The sequence below is a fragment of the Moschus berezovskii genome, chromosome 12, assembly GCF_049115385.1.
Source record: "Moschus berezovskii isolate FMDL1 chromosome 12, NW_MosBer_1.0, whole genome shotgun sequence".
Lineage (NCBI taxonomy): Eukaryota > Metazoa > Chordata > Mammalia > Artiodactyla > Moschidae > Moschus > Moschus berezovskii.
Window position 1 is genome coordinate 93,231,830 of NC_142471.1, and position 22,855 is coordinate 93,254,684.

General features: G+C 50.8%; 1 protein-coding gene across 1 annotated transcript; it reads right to left on the reverse strand.

The window, feature by feature from the left end:
• Positions 1 to 3,608: 3,608 nt before the first annotated feature.
• CLRN3 (clarin 3) lies at positions 3,609 to 21,953 on the reverse strand. Its single transcript, XM_055425901.2, has 3 exons — positions 21,725 to 21,953; positions 11,015 to 11,194; positions 3,609 to 4,168 (listed from the first exon to the last, which is right to left on the reverse strand). The coding sequence occupies exons 1-3, from the start codon at positions 21,951 to 21,953 to the stop codon at positions 3,888 to 3,890; spliced, it is 690 nt and encodes a 229-aa protein (XP_055281876.2). The 3' UTR covers positions 3,609 to 3,887.
• Between the last annotated feature and the right edge of the window lie 902 nt (positions 21,954 to 22,855).

A 22,855-nucleotide genomic window follows, 5' to 3' on the forward strand; every position in this document is an offset into this window, starting at 1 on the left:
TGAAAGAATTATTAACATGGTTGCTAAAGAGGAAACAAGCTCTAGCTTTGCAATCGCCACCACTGTCTGCCTGCTCCCGGTTCCGTGGGGAGGGGCCTGGCTGTCAGTTATCAAGACCTCTTTACATCCCTCATTGCAGTTTATTCTCACATCTCTGAGAGCAAAGCTGCTACTACTGTGATCCCATTTCACAGATAATTGGAATGAGGACTGCTGAGATTAACTTCTCCAGTCCAGGCACCCTGACTGCAGACTTACCCTGTTCAATCCACACTGATTGTCATTTCTATTATTAATTACTTATTATTTTTTCATCATGAGAAAACAGGTCAGAGAGGTGGATGTCTTTGCTGGCTTCTCATCGCTGGCTATGAGATGTCAGAGTAGTCTACAAATGGGGTCTCCAATTGTGTCCCCATGTCCTAGGGGAGGAGGGGTTTGTGATGAGGACAGAGGTTGAGGACCAGACAGCAGACTGCAGCCCCAGCTGCTAGGGAGGCACCGGCCCTCGGCACCCTTGGCTTGGGGACCTATGCCTACCATGCCCTCTGGGGTGGGGGACCTGGGTGCCGTGGTTGGGAGAGCCTGGAGAGGCTCGGGGAACAAAGAGCCTGGCTCCTCTCCAAGCTGGAGCTTCTAATTCTGAACTGACTCTAGAGATTCTCTCCCACATACCCTCTCCCACACATACCGGGCCTGCGTCCTGGTCCAGGCTGTCGAAAGCCATCAGGTTAGACCACTGAGAACCTGGCTTCAGGTCTGCACTCAGCGGCTGGTTTCAGGGACGAAGAAGATGGTCTCAGGGTGGATGAGGGCAGGAAGGAGAGACTGTTCTGGAAATTGGTAGGTGTCTGCCTACACTTCGCAGAATAGCCAGTTCCCAGGGCTTCCAAGAGGCCAACCAGAAAGCAGGAGGCTGCTGATGTCTACAGTGTGGCTACGAGTCACACACAGAAGCACAAATACGGCACCTGGGGCTGGCTGCAGGATGGTTATTCAGACCCAGAGAAGTGTCAGACCCAAGAAGACAACTCACCTTGCCCTGTCCAATCCACAGGCTTTGGTGAGATGATCAAATGAAATTGTAATGCTGATGGTCAAGCTAACCTGGATTACCTAGAGGTGACTCCTTTCTCCCAGCATGCTTTGCAAGCATCAGCTCATTAGAGAAATCCCATCCCTTTGACATTAGTAACTTTCTCTAGCATTATTATCATAGCCTCTATGTTCTTATAAAATGGAAGAGCACAGTATTCTATATGGCAACCTAGCTTATCCTAACAGGACCACGTGGGTTGATTGGAGGTCCTACGACAATCCCTGAAACATTCAAGTTTCATAGAACAGTTTGGACCCCTGCCAAATAATGTTTCAGCTGGTTCCATTAACACAAAAGTAAGAGAATGCACGTTTGTTAAGCAGGTTTAGAACAGCAAGCCTTTCCAGGTGGCTCGGGGGTAAAGAATCCACCTGCAATGCAGGAGACAAAGGTTTGATCCCTAGGTTAGGAAGATGGAGAAGGAAATGGCAACCCACTCTTTATGGAGTGGGAAATCCCATAAGCAGAGGAGCCTTGTGGGGTTCAGTCCATGGGGTCACAGAGAGTCAGACACCAGTGAGCAACTGAACAGCAAATGAGCAGCAAAGCATTACTCGGGGGCACTTTTTTCACTGAAAAAAACGTCCCTCACTGCTCCACGGACAGGAGGCCAGGCAAGAGGCCACAACTGGGTCCTTCAAAAGTGGCTGAGTCTGTGAGAGGCAGCAGACCTGGTTGTTTCTTAAGAAATGAGTGAACTGAAAGTCACTCAGTCATGTCCGACTCCGCGACCCCGTGGACTGTATAGTCCATGGACTTCTCCAGGCCAGAATACTGGAGGGGGAAGCCTTTCCCGTCTCCAGGGGATCTTCCCAACCCAGGGATTGAACCCAGGTCTCCCGCATTGCAGGTGGATTCTTTACCAGCTGAGCCACAGGGGAAGCCCAAGATTTTCACTGAATACACACACGGCTTCTTTACCTTCTACCTTCAGACGAAATATGGGAGCCTATCTCTTCATCACCCTAACTGTGAGCTGTAGTTCACTTACCTGATTTTTCTATGTCTTAAATGTTTCCTCAAATCCATGTATGGTCTAAGGAGTGAGATAGTTTGTGCTCTAAAGACACCACGCTCTGCTCAAACGCTGAGATGAGTAAATGCAGGCTTCACCTCCTGCTGTGTCCTTTGCACGAATGTTATACATGAAATGAGATGCAATTATTGCCCTTAGCGTCCTTGTTACTTGTCCCCATTATTAAAATCTGATATAAAGTTCAAGCCTCCAAAGAGCATAGATGCTTTTAGCTTCAAAGAATTTAGAACATTTTCACCAAGGTTAATCATATTTTTAATACGTTCAGTTTCACAATAAGTTAATTTATTAGAATTATTAGAATAATTTATTAGAATTATAATTTTGACTTTGTGGAAATTGGGGGTGGGAGGTTATGGAGAACTGACTTTTCAAAGAGTGAATGCAGTTTTGTGACTAAGTACATGTTTCACAGAGAATGAGTGACTGCTTTTTCACTATCTGTCTTGACTGTTCAACAGTGGTCTCCCTGGGGGCGATACCTGGCTTAGCAAGGTGTTAACCACATTGCAGGTACGCAGTGCTTCTCGAAGGAAAAAGTGTTATTGCTAGGACAGATTGTTCATCTCTGCTAGTTTCCTCAAGGATGTATCCTTCTATCCAAAGAACTGCTGCTTTGTAAATTACACTACGGGAATTCTGTTCCCTTAAGCTCTGGTTCTATCACAATGTGAAAGGTGATTATTTCAGAATCCTGACAACATTTGACCCAGCTAACTTGTAGGATATTCAAGCCTAAAAGATTCTCAAAGTGATTTTCTGAGAGGATATCCTACAGACAAAGTAGGCCAAATCCATCTGGTGTTTTTTAAAAAATATTCCAGGTCACCCACTGCCCTCTCGTGAGCCATGAACTAGTTCCACCCGCCTGTGCTTGGAAGGCAATCCATCACTGCACTGTGCCCCTGTCCTGGCTCTGACTCAGGATATACCTGCAAGCCACAGAGCTGGACCCTACGCCTTACTGAGCCTCCGGCCGCCAGGAGTCTGCTGAGGGGTGATGCTCTCTCACCTGTGTCGGGGACACTGCAGCAACCAAGCAGAGTGTAGCCACAACATGACATTTCTCTTTTGACTGAACTAACCACGATCTTTTTAAAGCAAAAATATATTTAACCTTCTTAGCATGAGGGTATGGGGCTGTAATTTTCTTTTCCCTGCCAAAAGTCCACCTTGGAAACTCAAAACTGAATGTCTGCCTCTATCCAGCACTGGGTTTAAGTTAAATCAGAGGCGGAGGGTCCAGAAGTCCAGGTCACACACCCCTAAGTCTCTCCTTTCCCTTCTAACACCTGGTCTAGGAAAAACAATTTCTGGATCCCTCTGTGTCTGCAAGTCTCCATTCACAGAGTAGAATCAGAATGCGTGGTCCCTCCTGTGGGGAATGAGGTCACAGGTAGCAAAGTGCTTTGAGCAACTCAAAGGGGAGGCGTGTAACACAAGCCTTTATTACTTAAGAGAGTGAGGCCGGGTCGGAAGGTCGACAGGGTCACAATCATGGCACTGCTTTGAACACGACGCGGACCGCAGAGCTTTCTTCTTCATCTTCCCCACCCTCACGGGAGGCGTCCTTTGTCAAGGGTGATCATTTATGAAGAACGTAGTATTATGAGCTGTGAAAACCGTCCCTGAGTGACAGTTGGACAGGGCCACACTTTTACCTGCTGATTGACTCAGCCACGCCAGCCAGTGACTGCTCTGAGAGCTGGCGCACGACAGAAGAGACCCAGCCACCAAAGGAGGACACAGATCTCAGAATAAAATTCCATCCCTCGGCGCAGACTCCATGGGCTTTCTCTGCTCCCGCTTCCGCTGGTATCTGGCCTTCTGGTAGAAGACGATGATGACCACAGTGACCACGTTTAGGAAGATGACCAGCAGGGTTAGCCAGAACGAATATCCGTAAGCATGGGCCGTCCCTTGCTGAGTGTCGGCTGGATAGAGCGGGTACAGCCTCTGGGCCAGCTCTTCCGAGAGACGATTGGACTGCGTGTTCCCCACAAACAGCACCACGGTTATGAGTGTGAAGGATGCTGAAGGGAAGAAAGAGTTCGTAAATAACGTGGTGGTATATTTTAATGAATATTTTTATTTTTAAGATTTTTTTTATTAGAGGGTAGTTACTTTACAACGTTGAGTTAGTTTCTGCTGTACAATGAAGTGGATCAGCCCCGTGCATACATATGTCCCCTCCCACTTGGACCTCCCGCCCCCCTACCCCAACTCCACCCCTCTAGGTCACCACAGGGCCTTGAGCCGAGCTCCCTGTGCTATAGAGCAGGCTCCCACCAAGCTATCTGTTTTACACGCAGTGGTGTGTGTATGTCCATCCCAATCTCCCCATTCCTCCCACCCTCCCCTTCCCCTGCTGCGTCCACAAGCCTGTTGCCTGCGTCTCTATTTCTGCCTTGGAAATAGTTTCATCTGTACCATTTTCCTGGATTCCATATATATGCATTAATGTACATTTTTAAGGTACATTTTTGTCCCTTTATCAAACATGTATTCTTATGGGCATTCACTGAACATCTACCCTGAACATCTCGGCATTATGGAGAAGGTAAAAGAAATGAAAGACGCAGGCTAGACTCTAGACCCCAGATGCTAACGATAATGCAGGCAGCTGTGAGCAGGAGCACACATTCAGCTCAAGCCCTTTCAGAACGAGTTGAACCCTGCCCGCTTCCCAGAGCGATGATTTGAGCCTGTGCGCTGCATGAGAGATGGAACACGTGGTTGATCACGGGGTTGACAGAACAACTGTCTAGAGAGGACCAGGGTGGTGGGGAGGCGGAGGCAGGAAGAGAAGAGGCAGCCCGAGCTTCCATCCGTCGTGATGGACAGATGCTCAGAGCATCCAGGTCTAAGGAGACACAAGTCCAGCTGATGGGGAGGGGTCCGGAGGGTCCTGAGCACCGGATGTGGGGGCCAAGCCCACCTGAGGAGCTCTGAACACCAGACTGGCAACCGGGGTCTCACTCCACCCACAACGGGGGGGCAGCGTTCAATCAGGAAGGCTCTCTTTAGTGAGTGAAAGTTGCTCAGGTGTGTCTGACTCTTTGTGACCCCATGGACTGTACAGTCCCTGGAATTCTCCAGGCCAGAATCCTGGAGTGGGTAGCCTTTCCCTTCTCCAGCGGATCTTCCCAATCCAGGAATCGAACCGGGGTCTCCTGCATTGCAGGCGGATTCTTGGTAAAGAAGCGGGTAAACTGAGCTATGAGGGAAGCCCTCTTTAGTAAACTCATTCTTTATTCTTCCCAATGTCCTCCACTAGAGAACCTTCCTCAGCCTTGGCTTTGGAAAGCCCCCTTGGCTTCGAATGTGGTTCTGGGGTCAGAGAGAGCAGGGTCAGGGTCTCCAGTCACAGGTCTTGGGAGATGCATTCATCTGCTCTGAACCTTGATCCTCATCTTCCAAAGGTGGAAAGCTACAAACCCCAAGGAGCTTCGAGGCTGCCTGGGGCTGTCGGAGGCACTGGGGGAGGGGTTTCCTTCCGCGGTCAGGAGAATATCCTAAAATCAACCGTGGTGATGGTTGAACAGATCTGCGAATATGCTGCTGCTGCTGCTAAGTCACTTCAGTCGTGTCTGACTCTGTGTGACCCCATAGATGGAAGCCCACCAGGTTCCCCCGTCCCTGGGATTCTCCAGGCAAGAACACTGGAGTGGGTTGCCATTTCCTTCTCCAATGTGTGAAAGTGAAAAGTGAAAGTGAAGTCGCTCAGTCATGTCCGACCCCTAGCGACCCCATGGACTGCAGCCTACCAGGCTCCTCCATCCATGGGATTTTCCAGGCAACAGTACTGGAGTGGCTTGCCATTGCCTTCTCCGGCGAATATGCTAGAAACCACTGAATGGCACCCTTGAATGGGTGGCCTGTACAGTGTGTGAGTCACATCTCAATAGATTGTTCAAAAAGGCGGAGGAAGGAGGGAGGGAAGGCGACTGTGCTGGATTTGTGATGAGCCGTCCAGTGGAGTCGGGCTTGATGGTGCCAGGCGGCCGTCCAGGAGTCCCCAGGACAGAGGTTCAGACAGACACACACTCTCACTCTTCCTCTGCTGACGTTTTCCCAAAACTAGGAGGACATTTGGCACCCAGTGTGCCCTGGTCATAACCCACACCCAGGGAACGGCCCTCCAGAGGCCCTAATTAGAGGGCTTCTGGGTGAGGAGTTTTCATTCCCCGTGATGACAGCCTTTCATCTTCAGCCTAATGCTTTTATTTCTTAATAACAGCAGGAGTGGGTGTGCACGAAGCCCCACCCCTCTGCGCTGAGCGTCTCACACCCGGTAACGATCCCTCGTTCTGCTCTTGGGAAGTCTCTTCTAAAAGCTTTAGTCAGTCAGAAAGGAGCAAAACCCAGAATCGGGCTACACACTGTTCTCTGAAATGGATGTTCACGACTTCGACTTGAACCGCGAGGGGCGCCCACCGGCGGACGCAGACGCTCAGCCGAGCCCCAGCAGAAGGGGACGCCGCGCACTGCCTGCTTCCCTGGTTCCTGGGACAGAAGGTTTACGGGGCCTGGAGGGAGCCCCGTGGCAGACGGAGGAGCCGCCGAGGGCTCAGGGCACTGGCCTTCAACACCCCGGGCCTGTCCCCGTGGGCGTGTGACCTGCCAATTACAGATAATGATCCCTTATTAGGACAGTCACCTTAAAAGAGAGTGAAGTCGCTCAGTCGTGTCTGACTCTTTGCAACCCCATGGACTGTAGCCTACCAGGCTCCTCTGTCCATGGAATTTTCCAGGCAAGAGTACTGGAGTGGGTTGCCAATTCCTTCTCCAGGGGATCTTCCCAACCCAGGGATCGAACACGGGTCTCCCGCATTGCAGGCAGACGCTTTACCATCTGAACCACCAGGGAAGCCCTTAAAATTCCTGGCTCTGATACTGAAACGTTAGGTGGTTTTCCAGTAGAATTCCTTATTCAAGTGAAATCATATTACATGCCCATTGGCACTGAATTTCAACGGAGATATGCAACAATTGTTTTAGAGCTTGAACAACTGAACAAGGACCTAAACAAAGTTTTGCATAAAGTTCAACAGTACGGCTATGAACTTCCTCCAGACCAAGGGCTCCGGCCTGCAGATCAGCCTCCAGACGTGAGACGAAGGTGTGAGGAAGAAGCACAGGAAACAGTTCGGCACGCAAATTCCTCCCTGCTCTTGGGTTCCCAGGCTGAGGACGGAGTGTGTCAGAGCAGACTGTCTGCAGTGCTATCCCCGGCTCCGCCGTCATCTCCAGCACCTCTCAGACTACAGTTCTGTCGCCTGGGGTCAGGGTCACTACGCCAGACTGGGCTCAGAGGGCACAGGGTCCCGGAGGCGAGGCTGCGCTTCACGCTTCTGTCCTCAAAGCATCATCTCCTCCTGTTGCTTCAGAGACAAGGCAGCAAACCACTCCCCTTCTTCCTGTCGCCAAGGAGCCTGTGTCCAAGCCCAGCCCAGAGAGGAGTATGCGGCCCTTCCCTTTGCCTCCAGGATACCTGAGGGCAGCCTGACCCCGCCCCCGGAGCCAGAGTGACCCAAGGCAGGGACCTGGAGATGGCGGACATGGTGTGTTTGTGCACAAAGCCCGCTGCATGCTAAGCCTCGGGGGCCCCAAATTTTCAGCAAATTCTTCAACCAAATGGGGCCCAAGTCTGCCCTTTGTGAGCTGGAGGCTGCTCACCTCCGCTTCACACATCAAAGTCTCCGACTGTGCTTCTGCCCACCTCACAGTCACTCTGTGTGTCAGAACTTGCCCCGAGCCTGGGGAGGAATGTGGCAGGAGCCTGCTGCCCGTCAAACAATTCTTTGTTGTTAGAACCAGGTGGGGACTGGGGGTGGGGAGGCTGCTGGCCTTGTTTCCCGTGTTTTCCTCCACAGACATGCATCAGGCCTCTGCCCTGGGCAAAGCCAGCTCATCCTCAACAGTGGAGGGAGACACTGAAGCCAGGGGCTCCTCCTGCGGAGGCGAGGGGATGGGTCCTGGACCCTGCGGGTGTAGACAGAGCAATGCGGGTGGATTTTGTCCTGCTGGCCCCACAGCTGACCCATCCCTCTGGTCCTAGGATCGACAATGCTCTCAGACCCTCCCCCTCAGTCCCAGCTCCAGGCGGTCAGCGTCCTCAGCCAAGGTGGGTGAGTCAGTGACTTCAACCCTGCCAGCTATGGAGACGGCTCCAGAAATGGAGGAGGCCAACTCCAGCAAGAGTCAGGTTTTGGGGGGGGGAGAGTCATCTTTTCTTCTGTGGCTGCTGCATCTGTGATGGGTCAGAAAGAACTGGCAGGTGTCTCGCCTTTAAGAGGGCCAGCCTAGCTACTTGCTGCTGGGGGGGCGCCGCAGGAAACAGCCCTGATGGCTCAGGCTGAGACCCTGGATCCAGCTGCGCCTGAAGCCACCGTTTTCCTTAGCGTCTTCATTGCATGAGCAAAAACTGGAAGGGTCTGTCTTTCACCCTGGCAACGAGTGCCGATGAGTCTTGCCTGTGGTTTGCTTGACAGACGGGAACTAGTCATAGAGACAGCTTGGGGCACAGAACCCTGGTGTCCGAACGAGGGTCTGAGTTTGGAACCGACTCCTCCAGGTCCACCGTGAGATGGTAAGCGCAAACGCTCATCCCTGGGAGGCAGCTGATTGATGCCCTTTAAGTTTGGGCATCTGCTTGTTTTGATCACAAATGCACAGAAAGAAAGGAAAGGGCTGGTCATGTGCGGATGTGGCTGCACCAGCCTGATCCCAGACACTCAGAGCTGAGAGGTGGGTGTGCAGGCTTGCCCGGGGCAGCCCGGATTTCCACCTGTTGCCCTGCATGATGTTTAGGAATCCCAGCTTGTTTGGTCAGAGTGTTGAGAGGCTCTCCCTTGTGTCCATGCCAGAATGGGGCTGGCTCCTCAAACATAGGCCTAAAAAAGGCCACAGTGGAAGTGTGTCTGCACTCCCACCAGCCAGGGCTGTGCTCAGGGCTTCCCTCCCCAGAGAGCCGGGTGTCCATGGTCTCAGCACAGCACTGCTGGGATCCACAGCACAGTGGTGCCTCCAGACGCCTACACTGGCCAGTGTGACGATGGCCTCACAGAAGGACAGGAAGCTGCCCAGAGCCTATCATCTGAGGCTTCTTGATACCCCAATATCCAGAGCACCTATCTTGTCCCTGAAAGTCCTTGGTCTGTGTTTAAAGACACCACCTGCCACGCACACACTGCCACCTCCAGGGCCATCCCATTAGTTCAGGTCAGTTCGGTTCAGTTCAGTCGCTCAGTCATGTCCAACTCTTTGTGACCCCACGGACTGCTGCATGCCAGGCCTCCCTGTCCATCACCAACTCTCAGAGCTTGCTCAAACTCATGTCCATTGAGTTGGTGATGCCATCCAACCATCTCATCCTCTGTCGTCCCCTTCTCCTCCTGTCTTCAATCTTTCCCAGCATCAGGGACTTTTCCAGTGAGTCAGCTCTTCATATCAGGTGGCCAAAGTATCAGAGTTTCAGCTTCAGCATCAGTCCTTCCAATGAATATTCAGGACCAATTTCCTTTAGGATGGACTGGTTTGCTCTTCTTCTTGTCCAAGGGACTCTCAAGGGTCTTCTCCAACACCACAGCTCAAAAGCATCAAGTCTTCAGCACTCAGCTTTCTTTATGGTCTAACTCTCACATCCATACATGACCACTGGAGAAACCATAGCTTTGACTAGACAGACCTTTGTTAGCAAAGTAACGTCTCTGCTTTTTAATATGTTGTCTAGGTTGCTCATAGCTTTTCTTCCAAAGAACAAGCGCCTTTTAATTTCATGGCTGCAGTCAACATCTGCAGTGATTTTGGAGCACAAGAAAATAAAGTCTCTCACTGTTTCCACTGTCTCCCCATCTATTTGCCATGAAGTGGTGGGACTGGATGCCATGATCTTAGTTTTGTGAATGCTGAGTTTTAAGCCAGCTTTTTCACTCTCCTCTTTCACTTTCATCAAGAGGCTCTTTAGTTCCTCTTTGCTTTCTGTTATAAGGGTGGTGTCATGTGCATATCTGAGGTTATTGATATTTTTCCTGGCAATCTTTATTCCAGCTTGTACCTCATCCAGGCTGGCATCCCGTTAGTAGGATGGGCCATTTTTGATTCGCTCTCGAGATCAGGTTCTTGTGGTAGAGAGAGGGACAGAGCAGGAGAAACCCCACTGTCTGGCAAGGGCAGCAAGGCTCCCACTGGACCAAGCCCCTGGGCAAACACAGTGGCCCCAGGACCCGTGAGACCCTCCGAGAGTCCAAAACACTGTGACCCCAAGTGGACTCCACTTCCCATTCCCCACCCCAACACCTTTCCCCCAAAACAAACAACACAACCTCGCGGCACCACCCAGCCGACACCTGGGATTCACAGGTCACCCACAACAAAGGCGTCAGCCCCAATGCTCTACAGTGACATTCTTGGCAGCTCTGCACCACCATCATGTTTAGATGTTAGGCCAAGTCGACTGCTGTTCTATGGGGGCAAGAAGGGGACTAAATAAACGTGCACGTGTGTGTGTGCCCATGTGTGCTTCTCCACGTCACACGGCAACTACTTGGCAGAGCTCGCAGCAGGAGCCCAGTGAATGCTTTGCTGATGTGTGTGCTTCTGTTTAACGCCTTACCCTAGATACTCTAAGGAAAAGCCTGGGTATGTCATACATTTTTAACACGTAACACGCCCTCCTTACCCACAGTCCGCCCCTCCGCAGGGCACCCGAGACACATCTGAAGATGCTGAATAAATGCTGTAGGCTTGCAAAAATAAGCCTTAGCTCCCCCACTCGACTCCGCACACTCTTAATGCCCAGGGTCCGACCGTGGCCGTGTGTGTCCTCGTGTGAGAGGGAGCCAGGGTGCCAGAGGCCGGGGCTGCCCGATACTGACCGCTGAGCCCGCTCCAGGTGTACACGCCCACAGGCCCCAGGAACGTCTGGTAGGGGTTGCTGACGCTGTTGTAGAAGGTGAACCCGGCGCTCAGCAGCGAACTGAACAAACCAAGGGCCAGGAACACGATGACCACCGAGTGCAGAGTCTTCGCGGAAGAATTGTTCAATGTCCCTAAAACTGAAACAAGGTCTGGTAAGCACGTGGCGTCATGAAGCAAAGACCAGCTCTGGGCTTGGGAGCTGGTCCACCCTCCCCAACCTGGGGCCCCTTCCCGCTCCACCTGCTTAGGCACTGGGGCTAGACACCCTCAGCCTTTTCATAACAGTTCCATATTTCTGGAGTGTGCAGGGGAGCGCCAGACGTGGATATGCACATGTGTAAAATGAAACACGGATGCCCTGCGCCCTCCGCCATCAGTTCCTGCTTTCGTCACCCTCCTCTATCTGACCACCAGCCGGCCGCCCCTGGCTTCTACTTTCCCCGCTCCCTCCGCTGTTTACAATATAAGATGATCAGACACCAGAGGCGCATTGGCCCCACTTTTACCTGGAAGCCCAGCCACACTTTTATAGAACATCTCCAAGAGCTGTCTGGGCATTGAGTCCCTTAGGAGACTGCCACTACATCCAGTAAAGTGTTCATCAGGACATTCCGTAAAAGAAGGTAGAACTAAATTGGGAATAAGATTTCAGAATCCTCAGTAATACACTGAAAACATCGCTGGAATGGCAAGGTGGAGGAACCATGATAGCAGAGATAAGTGATCAACCAGCCCCAAGAAAAAGAAATGGAAAAGGCAAAACCGCAGTCGGAGGAGGCCTTACAAATAGCTGAGAAAAGAAGAGAAGCAAAAGGCAAAGGAGAAAAGGAAAGATACACCCATCTGAATGCAGAGTTCCAAAGAATAGCAAGGAGAGATAAGAAAGCCGACCTCAGTGATCAATGCAAAGAAATAGAGGAAAACAATAGAATGGGAAAGACTAGAGATCTTTTCAAGAAAATTAGAGATACCAAGGGAACATTTCACTCAAAGATGGTCTCGATAAAGGACAGAAATAGTTTGGACCTAACAGAAGCAGAAGAGATTAAGAAGAGGTGGTAAGAATACACAGAACTATCATCATATCACACGCTCGCAAAGTAAGGTTCAAAATCCTTCAACAGTCAGTGAACCGAGAACTTAAAGATGTTCATGCTGGATTTAGGAAAGGCAGAGGAACCAGAAATCAAATTGCCAACATCCATTGGATCATTGAAAAAGCAAGGGAACTCCAGAGAAACATCTATTTATGCATCATTGACTATGCTAAAGCCTTTGACTGTGTGGATCACAACAAACTGTGGGAAATTTCTGAAAGAAAAGGGAATACCAGATCACCTTACCTGCCTCCTGAGAAATCTGAATGCAGGTCAGGAAGCAACAGTTAGAACCAGACATGGAACAATGGACTGGTTCCAAATTGGGAAAGGAGTATATTGAGGCTACATATTGTCACCCTGCTTATTTAACTTATATGATGAGTATATCATGGGAAATGTCAAGCAAGCTGGAGTCAGGATTGCCAGAAGTATCAATAACCTCAGATATGCAGATGACACCACCCTTATGGCAGAAAGCAAAGAGGAACTAAAGAGCCTCCTGATGAAAGTGAAAGAGGAGAGTGAAAAAGCTGACTTAAGACTCAACATTAAAAAAACTAAGATCATGGCATCTGGTCCCATCACTTCATGGCAAATAGATGGGGAAACAGTGAAAGACTTTATTTTGGGGGGCTCCAAAATCACTGCAGATAGTGACTGCAGCCATGAAATTAAAAGACGCTTGTTCTTTGGAAGGAAAGCTATGAGCATCCTAGACAGCATATTAAAAAGCAGAGACAACTTTGCCAACAAAGGTCCGCCTAGTCAAGGCTATGGTTTTTTCAGTAGTCACATATGGATGTGAGAGTTGGACCATAAAGAAAGCTGAGCACTGAAGACTTGATGCTTTTGAACTGTGGTGTTGGAGAAGACTCTTGAGAGTCCCTTGGACTGCAAGGAAATCCAACCAGTCCATCATAAAGGAAATCAGTCCTGAATATTCATTGGAAGGACTGATGCTGCAGCTGAAACTTCAATATTTTGGCCACCTGATGTGAAGAACTGACTCACTGGAAAAGACCCTGATGCTGGGAAAGATTGAAGGCAGGAGGAGAAGGGGACGACAGAGGATGAGATGGTTGGATGGCATCACCGACTCAATGGACGTGAGTTTGAGCAAACTCCGGGAGTTGGTGATGGACAGGGAGGCCTGCAGCTCATGGGGTCCCAAAGACTCAGACATGACTGAGCGACTGAACTGAACTGAGGAACCAGCGTGGGGGTGGGAGAGAAAGAGTCAGAGCTTCCTTCTTTTCATTCCTGTTTCTCAGGGCCCCTAGGAGACAGCCAGAGTTTCTCACATCTTCACCCAGAGCAGCTTAAAAGAACAGAAACCAAAACAGCCACAGAAAGCTTTCTTGTTCTGCTGTGGGTGGTGAGTTTTAAGGAACAGGGCCCTGGAAGCCAGAGGGGACCCGCGGATGCTGTGCAGGCAGGAACTGCAGGGTGTCCTGCCGGACTGTGTCCTGGAACACGGAGCCCTCCATCTGCAAGGTGGCCCTTTTCATCCCTGTGGTGTCGTAGCCACCGAAAGGCTTTTCATCCTGCATCTCTCTGCTATGAGCCCTGGGTCCTAATGCTCCTTTGGGACCAGTACAGAGTCCACTGCATCCTCTCCTTCCTGGAGCTTTTCCCAATATTTGAAAAGAGGATGTAAACCCAGTGAGTTATTCATAAGATGTGATTCCACAGTTTCTGCCAGCCCGGCCCTGACTCCACGCACACTCTAGTCTGGCCGTCCTTCCCATTCGTGACGGCCAGACGGGCTCAGCTCTGCTGATAAGATGTGACCCTCCCCGTGTCATCCTCTGTCTATCTCTAACACCTACATGTTAGTCACGCAGACATTTTTGTTTTAAATCAGCGGTATTCTGTGAAGTACCTAAATTTGTCATCAACGGACAGAGGGCAGACGTGAAAGAGATTTGAGCCAGCAAGTCTGCCTTCAGACATCCCAGCAGTAGGGATATGGTCGTAAAGACCCTTGTACATGAGAGATGGCCAGGTCACGTGGCCCGGCCTGGGCTGAAAGCGTCCCTGGCTGGACGGAGCGGGGACACAGTGCCAGGCGTGCAGGGCTGAGCAGAAGGCAGGCAAGCATGGCAGCCGAAGCCTGCAGAAAAGGACAGAGGCAGGAAAGGAAACGGCCAGGAGGGAGGAGACACGGGTGCGGTCTCCGGTGAGCAGCCACAGCCCTGCCAACCCCACAGGAGACCAGGGAGGACAGAAGAGGGGAATGCCAGCTCAGCAACATGCAGGCCATGAGCTCACTGCCCAGAGAACTGGGCCCCGGGACGAAGTCCAGTGCACACAGCACACACGGCCGGTCCACTCCTCCCTGGGGCTGTCTGACCCAGGCACTGTTTCTGTTAGTGACCCACAGGCGGGGATTTCTCTTAGTGGCCCACGGGCGGGGATTTCTCTTAGTGGCCCACGGGCGGGGATTTCTCTTAGTGGCCCACGGGCGGGGATTTCTCTTAGTGGCCCACGGGCGGGGATTTCTGCTAGTGGCCAACGGGCGGGGATTTCTGTTAGTGGCCCACGGGCGGGGATTTCTCTTAGTGGCCCACGGGCGGGGATTTCTCTTAGTGGCCCACGGGCGGGGATTTCTGCTAGTGGCCCACGGGCGGGGATTTCTCTTAGTGGCCCACGGGCGGGGATTTCTCTTAGTGGCCCACGGGCGGGGATTTCTGCTAGTGGCCCACGGGCGGGGATTTCTGCTAGTGGCCCACGGGCGGGGATTTCTCTTAGTGGCCCACGGGCGGGGATTTCTCTTAGTGGCCCACGGGCGGGGATTTCTGCTAGTGGCCCACGGACGGGGATTTCTGTTAGTGGCCCACAGGCAAGGATTTCTCTTAGTGGCCCACGGGCGGGGATTTCTGTTAGTGGCCCACAGGCGGGGATTTCTCTTAGTGGCCCACGGGTGGGGATTTCTGCTAGTGGCCCACGGACGGGGATTTCTGTTAGTGGCCCACAGGCAAGGATTTCTCTTAGTGGCCCACGGGCGGGGATTTCTGTTAGTGGCCCACGGGCGGGGATTTCTCTTAGTGGCCCACGGGTGGGGATTTCTGTTAGTGGCCCACGGGTGGGGATTTCTGTTAGTGGCCCACGGGCGGGGATTTCTCTTAGTGGCCCACGGGCGGGGATTTCTCTTAGTGGCCCACGGGCGGGGATGTCTGCTAAAGACCCACGGGTGAGGATCTCTCTTAGTGACCCACGGGTGGGGATTTCTCTTAGTGACCCACGGGTGGGGATTTCTCTTAGTGGCCCACGGGCCGGGATTTCTGTTAGTGGCCCACGGGTGGGGATTTCTGCTAGTGACCCACGGGTGGGGATTTCTCTTAGTGGCCCACGGGCGGGGATTTCTGTTAGTGGCCCACGGGTGGGGATTTCTGCTAGTGGCCCACGGGCGGGGATTTCTCTTAGTGGCCCACGGGCGGGGATTTCTGCTAGTGACCCACGGGCGGGGATTTCTGTTAGTTAGTGACCCACGGGCAGGGATTTCTCTTAGTGACCCACGGGCGGGGATTTCTCTTAGTGGCCCACGGGCGGGGATTTCTCTTAGTGGCCCACGGGCGGGGATTTCTGTTAGTGGCCCACGGGCGGGGATTTCTCTTAGTGGCCCACGGGCGGGGATTTCTGTTAGTGGCCCACGGGTGGGGATTTCTGCTAGTGGCCCACGGGCGGGGATTTCTCTTAGTGGCCCACGGGCGGGGATTTCTGCTAGTGACCCACGGGCGGGGATTTCTGTTAGTTAGTGACCCACGGGCAGGGATTTCTCTTAGTGACCCACGGGCGGGGATTTCTCTTAGTGGCCCACGGGCGGGGATTTCTCTTAGTGGCCCACGGGCGGGGATTTCTGTTAGTGGCCCACGGGCGGGGATTTCTCTTAGTGGCCCACGGGCGGGGATTTCTGTTAGTGGCCCACGGGCGGGGATTTCTGTTAGTGGCCCACGGGCGGGGATTTCTGTTAGTGGCCCACGGGCGGGGATTTCTCTTAGTGGCCCACGGGCGGGGATTTCTGTTAGTGGCCCACGGGCGGGGATTTCTCTTAGTGGCCCACGGGCGGGGATTTCTGTTAGTGGCCCACGGGCGGGGATTTCTCTTAGTGGCCCACGGGCGGGGATTTCTCTTAGTGGCCCATGGGCGGGGATTTCTGTTAGTGGCCCACGGGCGGGGATTTCTCTTAGTGGCCCATGGGCGGGGATTTCTGTTAGTGGCCCACGGGCGGGGATTTCTCTTAGTGGCCCACGGGCGGGGATTTCTGTTAGTGGCCCACGGGCGGGGATTTCTCTTAGTGGCCCACGGGCGGGGATTTCTGTTAGTGGCCCACGGGCGGGGATTTCTCTTAGTGGCCCACGGGCGGGGATTTCTCTTAGTGGCCCATGGGCGGGGATTTCTCTTAGTGGCCCACGGGCAGGGCTGAGTTGCCTGTGCCGCTCACTTGCATGCGCGCTCTGATGTGTCCTCTTGGTGACATGCCTGGTCAGAACCCTGACGGGCCTTGGCTTCACTGGGAACATGGTCCTCTCTGTCCCCGCTGCTGCCCAGGTGGGGAACCCCGCCCTCCCAGGGGAGGGGCCATCTGCACCGAGACTGCTCCAAGGCCCGGCACTCAGGCCCAGAGCTCTGGCTTCTTGGTCTCTCTCACCCCGGAGATGAGTGAGGAGCTTTGCCATGCTGTGAGGCTGCACAGAACTATTTAGCGACTTATGGAAGGAGACGCCAGGATAGGAAAAACAAGAAGCAGGACACACCTGTTTCAAGATGCAAGGTCAAATGCTGTGGATCCTTCCAAACTTATTCACCCCCGGGAAGAACTGCTTCTCCTGCATTCCACGACCCCCTGGCTCTGCTGGAGCACCAAGGAGGAAGCTCCAGCACCAGATCAGAAGTTTCCTGGGGAATAAGGGAACTCTGTCCTTAGCCAATGGGACATAATTTGGATACTTAACTAGAAAATAGGGCTTCCCAGATGGCACTAGTGGTAAAGAACCCGTCTGTCAATGCAGGGGATGCAAAAGATGCAGATTCAATCCCTGCAGTCCCCTGGAGGAGGAACTGGCAACCCACTCCCCTATTCTTGCCTGGAGAATCCCACGGACAGGGAAACCTGGTGGGCTACAGTCCATGGGGCCACAAAGAGTCAGACACGACCGAGCGACTGAGCACACGCCCAGACATCAGTTCTCAAAGGGGAGTCAATTTGACTCATACTTTTCTATGAATTAATGTAACAATTTATCTTAAGTTTAACTGCCACATTTCAAAATTGTATTTCAGGCTCTGAGTCCCCTGCCCCACAGGTATGACAGCCGTATCTCCTGCACCCTCCAGCCACCCAACCTTCCCCCCAACCCCGCTCAGAACTCAGACAGTGAAAGCTAGAAATTCAGTGAAAGTTGAGCAAGAATGAAATCACAATCAACCTCCACAGCATCTGACAGCTGCTCTCTGCCTACAAAATTAGCAAATACATTCAGTTCTTTTTTCTTGTTTTGAGGGCCCGAGCATCAGAATTGAGAAAGCCATCTCACAATTGGAACCAATTGTCCGGATTCTGGCAGCTCTGGCAGAGGCCAGAATGCACTGAGAAGTGGGTAGTGCGGAAATGAGGGGTCATCCGAACATCCGGGCTTCCTGGGCCTAAAGATTTATATTCAAGCCCCACTGGCCACCTGGCCCTTCTAGTCTGCTTTTCAGGAAGTCCCAGGAAATTGAGGCAGAGCCACTGGCTTTTATGTGGGGAGGAAGAGCCTCCATGCCCCACTCAAGCATCTGGACACCAGGGAGCCTGACCCAAGGGAACTCCTGAATCTCTGGACCCCAGTGTACCCCTGGGAGGGCTCGCTAACTCCACAGAAACCTGAGTGTGGCCTGGGAGCTCTCCCTGGATGTCCCAGCTGCTGGCCTGGGAAATTGACCAGGGTTATCTCAGTCGGGGTTGTGGGGGGAGGTGGGTGGCTTCCAAGATGGCTCGGCGCAGTGGTTTAGAATCCACCTGCCAAGGCAAGAGACGAAGGTTTGATCCCTGGGTCGGGAAGATCCCTTGGAGGAAGAAATGGCAACCCACTCCAGTGGGCTGAAGTGGAGAGCTCTAGTTATCCTGCCTGGGAAAGTCCATGGACAGAGGAGCCTGGTGGGCTACAGTCCATGGGGTCACAAAGAATCACACACAATTGAGTGACTGAGCATGCATGCACACACATCTCTGTGAAAAGAGTAGGGGAAAGCCTTTTCTGCCCCTTTATGCTCCACCTTCCAGCGGAGCCATGTCTCTAGTGGCAAATAATAAGTCACTCCTACCCGAAGGAAAGTATGGGATGTATGTGGGGTAGGACTGGGCAGGTAGGAGTGGTAAGAAGGGGTTTTCTGTACATTCTGGAGATACAAACCTCCTTTCTTTGTTCTTGCAGTTACTTGATTTTTCTGCGCCAGATTCACTTCCTTCATCATTTTAAATGTGAGCCAACAGTACAACTCTTAAGTTCCCTGAGAACAAAAAGGGATGGGAAAGAGACTTGGAGGAGGGGAGGCACATTTAGGGTGAAATGCCCCCGTGTTCTCAGCGACCTGCACACACCTTTAACCTACAAGTAGGGCAAGCTGCTGGATTAACCAATGGGGGTGTCTTTCTCTAGAAAGACTAAGTGTGAGTCCACCCAGGCAAGGGCTCTGTGCAGTTCCACTCAGAATCCAAGCCCCTCACTTACGTAACAGCTTCCCGGGGAGGATTTTTTTTTTAACTGAAATTAAATAACTAGAACTTTTGACGTAGCCAGGTAATGTCCTCACTCGTGGACACATGGCCCTTTCCATCAGGGTGTTGGACAAGCTGGGATCCTCAGGACGAGGCTGGTGGAGCTCCCGGTGAACCTGAGCTGCCTGAACAGTCTAGTTACACCCTGGAGAGGTTCCTCCCAGGCTGGACTGATTATTTTCCCCAGTGACACACTGTTGGCTGAATTATTTTTGCACATTGAGCTCAGCCACTGTCACTTCATGCTGCTATTTCAATTCAGAAATCAACAGCCCCAGATTGGCACCATGTGATAAATCCCAGGCTGGAACAGAACAGGGTTTTAGCAATATTTATCACATTTTGGAGGTTTCAGTGTGACCTCTTTCTGGCTAAGAAGCTGACCTGGTTAACTTCTTATTTGAAAAGGCAATCCATCACTGCAGGCAGAAAAGTGGCATCCATATCAATGATTTTACTGTACTGCCAATGGATGGCTTCTGATTGGAAATGAGCCTGTGTGGTCCTGAGGAAAACATCTCACTGCAGGCTTGTAATTCTGCTCCCTGGGGACCGCGTCCACGCACCTACACCAGCCAAGGCACCATCTACCTTGTGGCTACGTGGCTTTTCCCCTCTCTGCAAGGACAGTTGGCAAGTGTTCCCTCTTCAACGACTGCTAAAGCTACCAGCACGGAAGTCCCCTGGGTTCTGAGGGGTCCCTAGCAGATTGTTACCCCCTGAAATTGAGCAGCACCTCAGTGTCTGGGAGGTGGAGTGCTGTCTGAACACCTGTGTGCCTGGAGGCAGGGACCTGAGGCTGGAATGTGGGTCTCTGGGGGCAAGAATATAAAAGGAGAGCCAGGCAAGGCAAATGCAAATACTCTGCCTCCTTTGTGGGCACACACTGCCCTGCAGTGCCCACCAGGCCCCGCCGCCTTCAGGGTTATTCTTGCCCACGGCTGTCCCCACCCTCCGACAGTCACCATGCTCACGTCACCCCTACAGGGTTCTAGAGACAGGCTGGCCCACCCAGGTCTCCTCTGAGCTCCCCAGGTGGCAGGGAGTCAGGGAGCTCATTGAAGCCATTTACTTCAAATGGGAACCAACTGGTTGTAAACAGACACTGTACAAGGATTTAAACATTCCCAGACCATTAACTCATATTTTGAAACTTGAACACGTATCTGGAAATTCAGGAGCTGGAGGGAGTTTTGGTTTCGCAAATGGTAGTCACAGAACTGAGAGTGGGACTGAATCTCCCAAAGTCTTCGTCTCTTGTTGCCACGAAGTGGATTCTCCTCCTTTTCCCGAGGAGCTGAGGTCGGTACCAGAGAAGACGCGCAATGCTGCTAAAATACTGGCAGAGACTTTGCTTTTGCTAAGGTCTAAAAGGCAGACTCATAATTTGGAAATATAATTATGCTACTCTGGAATTAAGGAAATCATTTCATTAATAAAGTCACAAATGAGAGCTAGAACTTGGAGTTAAGGTCAAAGGCTCAAACTCCCAACTTCCTGCATGGCATGAGGACTAAACATCACATTTGTATAAGACAGAAAATGATGTAAGTTTAGGGGCTTCAAGACTCCAAGCTCTCAATGCAGGGGGCCCAAGTTCGGTCCCTGGTCAGGAAACTGATCCCACATGCAGCAACTGAAGAGCCACATGCTGTAAAAAAAAAGGTCCCACAACCAAGTGGGAGTCCCACAACTTAGTCCCACAACTAAGATCTGGTGCTAAAGATAAATAAATGAATAAAAATAAACACTAAAAAAAGGCAAGTCAGCCATTGAACAAAATTAGACTTCTGTAATACAACTGAGAGTTTTTTCTGTCTTACAAACCTGCCATCTTATCGCCTCAGGAAACACTAGTTAAAAAAAAATGACGTATGTTTACAAGGAAAGAGGTGGTGACTGCATAATACCTGATAAAGCCTGCATAGTAAGCTGCATGAACCGCCATTCAGAACAAAATCTATTTAAGATGCTAAATAGTTTATAAATTTTGTTTTTAAATTTAGAAAGCAATGGTATGTATTTAAACTTCGAATGCCAAATAAGTAGCTAAATTCTGCTTATTCTCAATGAATTTTTGTTTTCTACGCATTGAGAGTAGAGCAGCAGTGTGCACGAAATCAGAAAAAAATAGGAATTTCTGTAAAATATCAATTAATGTAAGTGATGGAAATTTAATATCAATTCCAACAGCAATGAGATTGTTTGGAAGTAAGAATGCAAATTATAATCAGTGGCAGAAATGAGCCTGAGATACAGCGGTAAGAAATTGCCCATATTTTCCCCTTCATTTTTTCTTGTCAATAAACTCTGGAGCTATTTAAGGCTTCCCTAGTGGGTCAGATGGTAAAGAATCTGCTTGCAATGCAGGAGACTCAGGTTCAATTCCTGGGTCGGGAAGATTCTCCTGGAGAAGGGAACAGCAACCCACTCCAGTATTCTTGTCTGGGAAATCCCAAAAACAGAGGAGCCTGGTGGGCTAAGGTCCATGGGGTCACAAAGAGTCGGAGATAACTGAGCGACTAACACACACACACACACACACACACACACACACACACACACTGTTTAAACACAACTCTACTAGAAGGAGTTAGACTGTTTTGCTAATAGACCCAACCAGACCTGAGGAAGCTGAAAAAATTCGGTGAATTTTCAAGATTAAAAATATGAGATCATATCTACAGCCCAATTAAAATTTACCAGGAAATTATTTCTGAAGGGCTACTTGACCCGAATACAAGATGCCGTGAATCTTACCCAGTTAATTCAGCCTCACTGTGCCCATTCAAATGAACTATAATTACCTTCAAAATTTTTGTCCGATTCTGCAAGTCCGTGATTCAATTCTTGAACACTCTTCCCACGAAGGAGTCCATAGGTGATGATCACACTACCATTCGAAGAAGAGTCACTGATGGCAATCGTGCTGTGGATCCATTGCTGGGTCCCCAGAACAGAGCAAAGGACGATGAAAGCCCCTAGGCTGGTGACGAAGCTGAGTAAGAACGTCAGTGTTTTCTTTGCCGTCGGCATTTTCTCAGGACATTAAGGGTCCTAGGGTAAAAAGGCAGAGATCTTTTTATACTGGTTTTGGACCTTCTCATTTGGAGTCCAGTGTTTAGAAATGGAGTCTCACACTTTGTTGTGAAATATAAAGCCTCAGTTTTCAAGAGGAAGGGTTACACTGATGAACATTGGACTGTGACTAGGGCCATAAAGATTTACGGTAGCTGAACTTTGGGCTGGAGAAAGAGGTTGCTATGGCCACAGCTAACCGGGAGGAACAAGGGAGAAACACGGTCTTCCTGAGACATCGCCAATCACACAACCAACTTACAACTCTTTTTTCAAGTGCCTTGAAAACAGAATCAGCCTACCACATCAGGACAGAACTAGAATTCCTAAATAATACGCCCCGTACCCCTCAAATGTTATTGATTCTAGCAGCCAACAACACAGAGTCCCACCAGGTGAGGGTTAATCATGTGACCCTAACAAAGGTTCCCAAGGAAATCCTAAAGGAGATGAAGCTTTTGCTACAGGTCCTAGGGAGTGGAAAGAGGAAAGCTGACACCTTATTGTTACATTTTGATAAAGAAGAGCACTTTTCAAACTTCCTCTTTCAAACTGGATCACACTAGTACGTTATTTAAATTATAACTCGAGAGGTTTCATCTCTCTCTTTAGTTCTCTGATGGAAGTGATTCTGAACAATCCTGCTTTGTCTTTGCGACTCCGTTCTCTCTGTTGGGTGGTGAAAAGTTTGTAAACGATCATTTCTGGCCCTTAGAGGAAGTCCTCCATTTGGCAAGAAGAGCATTTCCTGAGTTAATAAATAGATGTTCACAGCATATTAGGTACACTTCTTTTTATTATATTCTTTATACTGGGCTTCCCTGGTGGCTCAGGGACTAAAGAATCTGCCTGCAATGCAG

Bases quoted from the DNA above. Each gene is read 5' to 3' on its own strand.
- CLRN3 (XM_055425901.2), bottom strand. From the start codon at position 21,953: ATGCCGACGGCAAAGAAAACACTGACGTTCTTACTCAGCTTCGTCACC. The intron at 11,195-21,724 runs GTAATTATAGTT...ACCTTGTTTCAG, and splicing joins ATCGGACAAAAATTTTGAAG to TTTTAGGGACATTGAACAAT. The intron at 4,169-11,014 runs GTCAGTATCGGG...TCTTCCCTTCAG, and splicing joins CACCTGGAGCGGGCTCAGCG to CATCCTTCACACTCATAACC.